Source organism: Myotis davidii, unplaced genomic scaffold, assembly GCF_000327345.1.
Source record: "Myotis davidii unplaced genomic scaffold, ASM32734v1 scaffold79, whole genome shotgun sequence".
Classification (NCBI taxonomy): domain Eukaryota; kingdom Metazoa; phylum Chordata; class Mammalia; order Chiroptera; family Vespertilionidae; genus Myotis; species Myotis davidii.
The window spans coordinates 1,159,727-1,171,147 of record NW_006294339.1 but is presented as its reverse complement, the minus strand read 5'-3'; the positions used below and the strand labels follow the sequence as shown (position 1 = coordinate 1,171,147).

The window sequence follows — 11,421 nt, the reverse complement described above, 5'->3', positions numbered from 1 at the left end:
GGTGCTGCCTTTACCCCTTGTTGACGTTCTTGTCGTCATCCACCCACTGGATGTGGATGTGCTCCTGGGGGTCCTCGGCGTCCGCCTTGCCACAGGTGATGGTGAAGTCCTTCATTTCTCGCAGCGCCTGCCTCAAGGCATCCATGTTCTCTGCAGTGATCTGGACCATGACACCATCTGAGGATCAGCACCAGATAATACCGATGAAAAGCCAGGGAGAGAGGCCGTGAAAAGCGGATCTGGAACCTAGCAAACCCCTCTACGTTAAATGTGAAACTCTGCTCTCTACAGCAGACAGACACAAGCAGGCGTTGTGCTTTGAGCTGAGCTCTTCCTCACTGAAAGTGCTATGAAGAGCGAGTGCCAAGATATGTTGTTTAAAACACTTGCCTGTTGATTTCCCTTTAGACACAGGAAGAGTTTCTCCTTATCCCAAATGATTGCGACATTCGTGTGGGTAACATCCACATGTTTACAGATTCGCGCCCAATGATATATTAAAACTTTGACTATGTCCCCTTGGGTACCTTACCCCAAAGCTCTGAAAGGCCATCTCTTAAATAATTAGTGCCATTCCACACACGTTTATTCCCTCCCACCCCCCAACTCCTACCCGCTTCTGTGCAGGGTAGTTCTAAGAGCACCGTCCCACGGTATCTCTATCACTTATTTCCTTCTTTGGAGAACTAACCACTATGTGACAGTTTTAAGTAGCTGAAGAGTGAGATGCTACGGAATAAATAATGAATCCAGAACTCTATGGCAAAAATGTCAAAGCTTCCTTTAGTATCCTTTGCTTTTCAGTTGTACAAATAGGACTGAATTACTGTATGTGCAGTAAGTAACTCATTCGTGCAGTAACTCATTCTTTACCTTCCACAATACTGGACTTGGCAAGATAGCCTGAGGAGGATTTCAGAGCGCCACTGAACACAAAGAAACTGGCACCAGTCACTAAAACAACAAAAGAAATAGTTTGATGAAGATAGACCCTGAGATTGAGACTGAGAACAATAATAAAATATTTAGTCATTGGGGATCCAACCATCATCATCCAGAAGACAAGAAACAACAACTCTGTACACCATAATATACAAGTAACCAATAATCCTGATGCTTGTGATAGGCAGGGAATGAGGTTTTAAGATGTGCGCTCCCACCCAGTCAGCGTGGCTCAGTGGTTGAGCATCGACCTATGAACCAGGAGGTCCTGGTTTGATTCCCCATCAGGGCACAAGCCTGGGTTACAGGCTCGATCCCTAGTGTGGGGTGTGCAGGAGGCAGCCAACCAGTGATTCTCTCTCATCACTGATGTTTCTATCTCTCCCTTCCTCTCTGAAATCAATAAAAATATATTAAAAAAATAAAAAAAGATACACGCTCCCATCTTTTTTTTCTTCCTACAATCAAGAATCAAAGAATTTTCAGGCAGAGAAATCTTAGTGGTCAAGTCCTGGGCTTGGACTGAAGCCTGTTTTTCTAAATAAAATTATATTGGAACACAGCCATGTCCATTCATATACACATTGTCTATGGCAGTTTTTGAAATATGATGTCACAGAGCTGAGTAGTTCTGTGACAAAAAAGACTACAGGCCTGCAAAGCCTAAAATATACAGAAAAAGTCTTCTGACCCCTGATCTAAAGTCACTGATTTCCAGGTGTGTGTTTTTTAGGTCAAATATATTTTAAATATTGACATATGGTTGCCAACTATTTTATTTACGAAGTGGAGCTATTAAAAACACAAGCACCTATTTGAAAGACAAACACCTGATACCACTGACTCTTCATAAAAGAATAGATATTTAATACATTTAGGTTCATGAAAACTTCTCTACACTCTATATCTCCACATCTTAAATTGGACTGAGCTGTTCCAGCTCCCTACCCACTGGCCCCCAGTATTTCTAGTAGGTAGGTCAGCCAGGCTTTGATGAGGCTCCTACTGACAAGGAGCCCACAACAGCGCACGGCAGGCCATCCTACTCCTGGGTAACTCTCAGTTACAGAGAGTGCTCTCAAATTGAGCCTAAATCTAGATCCTTGTTACTTTCACCCAATGGTGCTGGTTTTGGCCTTTTGTAGCTATTCAGAAAAAGTTGAATCTTATTTCCACATAATAGAAAATCTTAAAAATAGAGATAGCTATTTGTACTTTTTCAGGTAAAACATTTATACTTCAGTCAGGATGTCTTCCTTTGACCTAGTTTCCAGATTTCTCACATGCCTTGAATCATCCTCTGAAGATCATCCAGTTTTACCAATGGACATCATCAACTGCTTTAAAGATATCCAGAACTTATTAAATATTCTAAGATTTGACTAGTAGGGAGCTCTGTGGACTTTTCACCTACCTTATTTTGGATATGGATTTGAATATATATATGCTACATACCTTTTATACCTTTGCTAACTAAATAACTGATTTTAAATATATATTAAAGAAAGTGACTTACAGTATGTCTTCTAGAGAAGTGTTTCATAAAGCATACTAAAGAAAGCTAGTTTTAGGAGATATTCTGAGGGGAAAGAGACTTATGGTCAAATAAATTTAGGAAGGGCTCCACACTACCCTCCTTTTGGAAAATCACAGTACACACTGCTCATTAAAGTCTCTGAAAAAGAACTGTAGTAAAAAATCTGTTTAAACTGATTTATCTCGGGATTTCTCAGTTTAATGTATTAAGCAAAACGTTCATCTATTTATATGAATAAGTTTTAAAATCATAGAACCTGTTAAGACACTTGAGAAAATGTCACACTGAGCAGTGATTCTTAAATTCTAATGTGTATTTGAATTGCATAGGGATTGTGTTAAAATGCAAATTCTGATTTAGCAGATCTGGGGAGTGGACTCTTCATTTCTAACAAACTCCTAAGTGATGAGACCACAATCCAAGTGCCACTGAACGTAGAAACCTTCCTTCCTGCCGACCTACTAATTAACATTCTTTGAGTATGGTCACTCAACAAGCCCCAAACCCAAGTATACTTTCACCATGGGGCCTGGTCTCCTCCCTCAGATATCAATGCTGGCCCTGTCAGTATCCTGAGGCAGTACTTTTGAATGTTCCCTCAATAACAGAGATGCCATTTCCAACTCTGCGTGTGGCTACTGGGGAGCCGATGTAACCTGGAAAATAAGCTTGGAAATGTTAACTTAATCAGGCTGTTTGTGGTCACCCTTCTAGAAAGTACATGTGATGGGGCTGAGATACCCAATCTCCAAGTCCAGTACAATCTTCCATTCTCATCATCTCCATCAGGCCAATTACTCACCCTTCCTGGGCTGGTTGTGAATACTGATGGCCTGGGTCTGATAGTTTCCGTCATCATTCTGCACACACACGAGATGAGAGTCTGCCTTCTCGTTGAAGCAGGCACCTCCTGCCAGGACATGCTCATTAGACTTGTTCATGGCTTTCATCACCTGCCACCAAAAAAGAGGGTGAGCTTTCTTCTCTGCCAAGGATGGGCTTTTTTTTGGTCTGATATGGCACAACTCCTTCACCTTCTCAAAGACAAAACAGAGTATTATTATTTATTACAGTGATAAAGGGGCCACCAAGTAATGAAAACAGAGTGAAAGAGCAGTCACTGTTAGCCCAAAACTCAACATACAAAAATTCCCTGTATAGTTTATAGGTGATTCGTATTACAACTTAGGCATATGACACATTTTGCATTCTTTTGTCTTTTATTGCTGCACTGAACACAAGCAACTAAAATTAGTTTAGCGAACTTCAGCAGTTTCTATCATTCAGTGGGTTCTCTGAAGATATAAATACTGAAATTCTAAGTCAAAAGAATGTCCCATATTAAAGTGTATCTGCCTTCTTTTTCCACATCCATACTAAGGAGTGAGGCCTTTCCTCTAAAAGATGTAAACTCCATTGTTTCTTAGTTTTACTAATTTATGCTTGACATCTTCAATGAGTCATTTACCAAAATTTTGCTTTGTTCTTATCAAAATATTTTAAATAATTCTGAAGCTAACCTAAAAATTCACAGGCCACCATTTTGTGTCTAATAAACAAAACTGAGCTTATATTATCTTGATGCTGAACTCTGGCTTCTGGTTGAAAGAAGCTAATAATAATGTTTTTATTTCCCATTTTTTCTTCCATGCCATCCCATTTGTCCAACTTTCTGATCCAATCCTTTAAAATGGCTTTGATCTTTTGAAAAACTAGTCCAAAATTTGTATTTTGTTTTACTCCCCTATCCCTCTTATGTTATAAACTGCATTGCCACAGTGTTAAAAATATCAGATGAGTGTTTGCATACCTTTTATATTCCTGTATCAATATACTAAAAAGAACATTACTGAGGTGAAATTTACATGACATAAAGTTAACCATTTTAAAGTGAGTTCAGTGGTATTTAATACATTCACAATGCTGGGCAACCACCACCTTACCCAGTTCCAAATCATTCCCATCACCAGAAGTACAACCCCTTGCTCGTGAACCAGTGTCTCCTCACTCCCCCTCCAAACACCGATCTGCACTCTGTCTCCACGCATTTATCCTGGATGGTTCATATCATGGAACATTACAGTATGTGACCATTACGTCTGGCTTTTTTCACTTAGAATAAAGTTTTTGAAGCTCTTCCGTGGTGTAACATGTATCGTTACACCACGGAACATTTATTTTTATGGCTGAATAATATTTCATTATATATACAGTTCACCTTTGAACAACAGAGGGGTTACTGGTCCCTTGTGCAGTCAAAAGTACACCTATAACTTTTGACTCCCCCCAAAATTAAGTATAGTCCCTTGGTATCCATGAGGGATTGATTCCAGGACCCCTGTGAATAACAAAATCTGTGGATTCTCAAGTAGAACAATGCTGACAGTTGGACCTCCACAGTCACGGATACCAATTACAGATCAAAAATACTGTTTTGGATCTGCGGTTAGTTGAATCCTCAGATACGAAGCTTGGGGATACAGAGGAATGACTATATTTATTTAAAAATGCACATATAAACGGACCGCCCCCCCCCCCCCAGTTAAAACCTGTGTTGTTCAAAGGTTAGATGTATATATAACACAATTTATTTATCCTTCCACCCATGGACCTTTGGGCTATGTCCACTTTTTTACTACCATGAATAGTGCTACTGTGAACACATGTGTAAATGTACTTGTTATGAGTACCCCTTTTCAATTCTTTTTTAAAAAATACATTGATTTCAGAGAAGAAGGGAGAGGGAGAGTAGAAACATCAATGATGAGAGAGAATCATTGACTGGATGCCTCCTGCATGCCCCCTACTGGGGATCAAGCCCACAACACAGGCATGTGCCCTTGACTGGAATTGAACCCGGACCCTTCAGGCCTAAGTCGGATGCTCTGACCACTAAGCCAAACCAGCTAGGGCTAAAATACATTTTAATTTAAAAAGCCATTGGAATTTTGATAGGGCTTGCATTTAACCTGTAGATCACTTTAAGTATTTTTGACATCTTAATATTAAGACAGATGACTCCAAAGTTTTGGGCCTGGTAAATGAAAGGACAGCACTGTCATTAACTTAAGGCAGTGGTCGGCAAACTGTGGCTCGCAAGCCACATGCGGCTCTTTGGCCCCTTGAGTGTGGCTCTTCCACAAAATACCGGCTCTTCCACAAAATACCGACTTCTGCGCATGGGCCACAAAGTTTCAATCGCGCTGTATGTGCGCGCCCACACGTGGTATTTTGTGGAAGAGACACACTCAAGGGGCCAAAGAGCCGCATGTGGCTCGCAAGCCGCGGTTTGCCGACCATGGACTTAGGGACTGCTACATCAAGAGCAGGTTTTGAGGGAAGAGTAAGAGGTCAGAGTTGAACTTGCTAAGCTTGAGATGCCTACTCAAATAGAGCTGTCAAGTGGGCAGTAAGCACTCAAGTCTACAAAACAGGAGAGAGATTCAGGCTGGAGAACGACACTTAGAAGACATCAGCAGAGAGACAGTATTTAAGGCCAGAGGACTGGACAGATCACCAAGGAAATGGTCAGAGACAAATGAACTTAAAAGGACTAAGCTTTGGGTATTCTGAAATGAGTGAGAGGTTCAGGGAGATGAACACAGACAGATATTACAATTATGAGAGATGAAGGATGCCTCAGGAGCCCAGGACTTCTTATGGATTCTTGACCATCTGAGATCAGAGCTGGTGGTTTCAAGACCAAAAGTGGCAGCAAGGTTGGGAGGGATTTGGCTAGCAGCAGTGTTCTGGAGCCACTGTTCATGGTGGATGGGACAATCTTATTCTGAACATGCAGTGTTCAGCCGTGGCTTCCTGTTGCAGTCAGTGGAGGTATGACATCTAGGGCTCCTTCTTGGGGATCCTTTTATTTTAATTTATGTGGAGAGTGGCCATAGCATTTAGATAGGTTCAAGCCTGGGAATAATGAGAGGGCAAGATCCTCTTGTGGCAAAGCCATGTACAAGTCCCAGCACAATTAAAACCGAAGGCTATAGTTGTAAGCTTGAACCTATAGTCCGAACACGTGGACCCACGTGTCTGAGTAACGTGGGCTTGATAGAGTTCAGGTGCATGTAACTGAGTAGATTCGAAACCCATGAGAATGTTGTAAACATCTTGAACATGCCCTTATTTTGCCTCATGGAATCTGGCTATAAAATAAAGACTCGGCTTGTAGTCTGTGTCGCTGTTGCTAGCTCTCCATCTGAGAGGACAGCATCCCACCCAGACCCAGCTTTTCTCTCGTCTGTCTTTTCTCAATCCTTCACGGCCCCCTCAGGCTCACCGAACCTGGCTGAGCTGGCTCAGCACAAATTTATACCTGTGGTTAAATATTGTCTTCCACTTATAGCACTAGGGACAGCTAACCAATAGTCAATGAAATACCACTTCTATGCAGTATTTTGCATTTTTCACCAACTCCTATTATTCTTTTGAAAAGAGAATAAGAAATGTATTCCTAAGAGAAAAGAAATGTATTCCTTGAAATCCAGAAAATAGAATACTCATCAGATTTTAGGGCCATCTGTAGTGAGTATTGCACGCAGGATGTGTGGAATTCTAGGGATGCTTATAACAAGGATTATCCCAGTTGGCAGTTAAACAAAAGCCTATCTAAGAAAATGTTACTGAAACTGACACCTGAAAAATTAGCCCTGGCAGATTTGGCTCAGTGGATAGAGCACTGGCCTGTGGACTGAAGGGTCCTGGGTTGGATTCTGGTCAAGGGCACATACTTTGATTGCAGGCTCAATCCCAGGCCCCAGTTGGGGCGCATGCAGGAGGCAACCAATCAATGTGACCCTTTCACATCAATGTTTCTCTCTCAGTCTCTCCCCCTCCCTTTCACACTCTCTAAAAATCAATGGATATTTATCCTCGGGTGAGGGTTAACAAAAATAAAAATTTTAAAAAGTGAGTGAGCGTTAGGCAGGTGAAGAGGAGGGGAAGTATACATCAATAAAATAGCTTGTGCAAGGGCTATAAAGCAAAAAAAGGAACATAGTTTAGGAAGTAATAAGAAAGACTATGGGTATAAATGAAAAAAATGAATGAGAGGAAAAGTAGAATGTTGTGGTTGATTAAAGAAATAATGTATATAATGAAATATGCTTTTTCAAATATGAAGTGAAGACTTATTAGACACAACACAGTTCAATTCTCCAAGACTGTGAGAGATACAATTATGTTGCATTGAAACAAAAACTAAATTAGAAGTCAGTCTGCTAAATCAGGTAAGAAAAATAAGTGATAATAAATTGGTGAACTTCATTGAAAATGAAATGTAATAAATAACAAGAAATGCAGTTACTATTTTTGAACAAAGATTTCTGAAACTGTACAATCATAAACCCAGAAGACAGAATTCAGATAAAGACAAATAATATGAATGACAGCTGTGGTCATGAATGTCATCAGTCAATACTGAAATAACTATGGGGAGCCTCATGGCTTTCGCAGATATATTAAGCAGACCCAATTCCCAACACAAAGCACCATCTTGCAAACACCAAGGATAGTAATATACTATGTTAGCGGTTTGGGGATGACCTCTGATTATTTTACTTCTGGACAGTAAGCTCCCACAAGGCAAGCAAAATGTTCTTACTCATCTTTGTATTTCGTAACAAGGAATATGCTTAATCAATGTTTGTGAATCAAATAATAAAATTTCAAATATGAGAAATAAAACAAGTTTTCAAAGCATACTCTCTTTATAGTTCACTTTGAAGATTTGCCTCTACCTAGTCTAGTATATTAATGCTTGATATTTTAGTCCAGGTAGAGCTAAAAGCTAAAAACTGCTAATCGTATCCCAGAAAAAAAATTAAGCATACACTAGCTACTATTTTCCATTCTCCTGAAAAAAGCCATCATAGAGAAAACCATGGGTAAAGGCTTTCTTAACATAGGTCACTCTCACACATAGCAATGCGGAGCCCTGAGCTTCTAAGTCCAGTAAAACATTTGTGTGATTCTATGTGCATAACAAGTACACAATGTTTACTGAATGTACAAATGAGTAAGTAAATAGAAGTTTGAATAAAGAAGGAAGAAAGAAAAAAAAGAGAGAGAAGGAGGAAATTATTTCATACCAAGAAGTAGTGGAAGAAGTAATCAGGGAGTTACTAACCTGCCTAATAACACAAGTTTAAAGAAATAACACATTTTAACCATTATAATATCAAGCTAAGTTTTAAAATAACACTTATTTTAAACCACAATGTTTACTACTAGACATTTCAGAAATTATTTTAAGAAAATTTTAAATTCAAGAAAGATTTCACATGACAAATAGGTAAAGGTTTATGCAACTTTTAATATGTATATAGTATGCACAATTTCATTTTAGTTACAAAATACAGCTTAATTTAAGATGCAATCATTTGCTTCTGGAACCTTACTTAAATGTCATTTTAGGACTTAAAGTGACCTATGCTTAAACATTAAGGACAGTCAAAAATAACATGTTCTGACAGTAAAGGAAAAATGAAGAGATTCCACCATGAATATTATAAAGTTTACTTTATATGTTGATCAGAATGCAAATCTATCACTGATTATCACAATATCCAAAGGTCAAAAGCACAACCAATGACTAAATAAATCACAAATTTATTATCTTGCTAATTATAAATTTCCCCATTATTGGTCAGTGGTCGGCAAACTCATTAGTCAACAGAGCCAAATAGCAACAGTACAACGATTGAAATTTCTTTTGAGAGCCAAATTTTTTAAACTTAAACTATATAGGTAGGTACATTGTTATTAATTTAATTAGGGTACTCCTAAGGCTTAGGAAGAGCCACACTCAACAGGCCAAAGAGCCGCATGTGGCTCACAAGCCGCAGTTTGCCGACCACGGATCTAGCTCATACAATATTATGAACTAATTTCACTGTCAATTAATTAAAAATAAACTTTATAAATAATCCTCTATTTTTCAACTTCATTGAACTATGAAAAATACATCTTCATGATAAATCTTTTTTAAAATATATATATATTTTATTGATTTTTTTACAGAGAGGAAGGGAGAGGGATAGAGAGTTAGAAACATTGATGAGAGAGAAACATCGATCAGCTGCCTCCTACACACCCCCTACTGGGGATGTGCCCACAACCAAGGTACATGCCCTTGACTGGAATTGAACCTGGGACCCTTTAGTCTGCAGGCCAATGCTCTATCCACTGAGCCAAACTGGTCAGGGCTTCATGATAAATCTTACCTCATTGTATCTGTTACTGGGAATTTTGATGCTGGTTTTCCGAACTTCCATATCAACCACCAAACCTTGAACTATTGGCAATGTATATTGGTAATTTCTGAAGTCCTGGGCAAAAGCAGATTGAAGTGGAATAAAGAAGTAATCAATGACAGGATTCCATTTATAGTAATAAAATTAGCAAAAATGGAAACAATGTCAAATGAAAAGCTTCAATTCATCTAAATAATAATAATGAGAGCCCCATTGTGTACTGGTATGTGTACTCCAGCTCTTCATTAAACTGTAAACTCTTATAAGTAAATTTAAGTTTCATATACCTCTTATATACAATATTAAACAAATATCTGAATACTTACCCTGCTTTAACACCACTTAACACTTTCCATATTTATTTTTTAAGAGGTCCAGTGCACAGATGTGTGCACTGGTGGGGGCATGGCCTGCGGGGATCAGCCCGCTGTGGGAGCACCGCTCATCCCAGTCAGCCAAGTGGCGCTCCCACTGTGGGAGCACACTGACCACCAGGGGGCAGCTCCTGTGTTGAGTGTCTGCCCCCTGGTGGTCCGTGCACGTCATAGCGACTGGTTGATGGGTCATTCTGATCATTCCGCTGTTCGGTTGCTGGGTTTTTATATAGATAGATAGATTAACTGTCTCCTCCTGCTAAGGTAAGCTGCAAGAGGGTAAGAACTCTCTCTTGTTTTGTTCTAATTACATTCCAAATACCTGGAACAACCTAGGCCCTGAATGAATATTTGCAGGGTAAAAACACACACACACACACACAACATGTAGTCTGGCTGAAGCAAAATGAGCAAGAGGGTTAGGAGTCGAGGTCAAAGTGACAGCAAACAGCTAGATTTCTTACAGGCCACCATAAGGACCTCTACATTTTCTTTTTATTGGCCACGTTTGTGCTTGGACAGTATTCACACAAAGATGTGTGTTGGCTTTACATTTAACGAAATGAGTAATTAAAAATTTGGTTTTAAATATGAAAAAAACCAAGACCAGTATCCTATGCTATCGCAACACTGAGGCCAGGATGACCATCACCATCTGGGGGCGGGGGAGGGGGAAAAATTAATGCTGAGCACAGGTGTCTGTTGTTATAGGGGATTCTGGAATGTTTCAGGGTTAGCCAGGGACGTGGGAAGGAGATCAGATAAACATAATAAAAATAATCAAGGGAAGAGACAGTGATAATTTTAACCCAGATGTTACCAATTCAAAGGGTTGTGAGAAGTTTTCAGATTCTAGATATATTCTAGATACACTCCAGAATGCTTAGCTTAAAATAAAAACAAGACAGAATGCTCTATGCTTTATTTATTTTTTAAATTAAATCTTTATTGTTCAGATTATTACAGTTGTTCCTCTTTTTCCCCCCCATAGCTCCCCTCCACCCAGTTCCCACCTCAATCTCTGCCCTTACCGCCCGCCCCCGTCCTTATCCATAGGTGTATGATTTTTGTCCAGTCTCTTCCCGCACCCCCCAAACCCCTTTCCCCCGCCGAGAATAGTCAGTCCACTCCCTTTCTATGCCCCTGATTCTATTATATACACCAGTTTATTCTGTTCATCAGATGATTTTTTCACTTGATTTTTAGATTCACTTGTTGAAAGATGCATATTTGTTGTTCATAATTAGTATCTTTACCTTTTCTTCTCCTTCCTCTTCTTAAAGTATCTCTTTCAGCATTTCATCTA

At 39.5% G+C, this 11,421-nt stretch overlaps 1 protein-coding gene across 3 annotated transcripts in view; it reads right to left on the bottom strand.

The window, feature by feature from the left end:
- The window catches only part of ZFYVE9 (zinc finger, FYVE domain containing 9), an 84,698-nt gene that overhangs the window by 11,449 nt on the left and 61,828 nt on the right, over positions 1 to 11,421 (bottom strand). For all 3 annotated transcript variants that reach the window (XM_006768315.1, XM_006768317.1, XM_006768316.2), the window contains 4 exons: positions 9,712 to 9,816; positions 3,282 to 3,432; positions 874 to 954; positions 15 to 177 (listed from right to left, as the gene is read on the bottom strand). In XM_006768315.1, the coding sequence (XP_006768378.1) occupies positions 15 to 177; positions 874 to 954; positions 3,282 to 3,432; positions 9,712 to 9,816 (500 nt within the window). The remainder of the gene's footprint in view (positions 1 to 14; positions 178 to 873; positions 955 to 3,281; positions 3,433 to 9,711; positions 9,817 to 11,421) is intronic.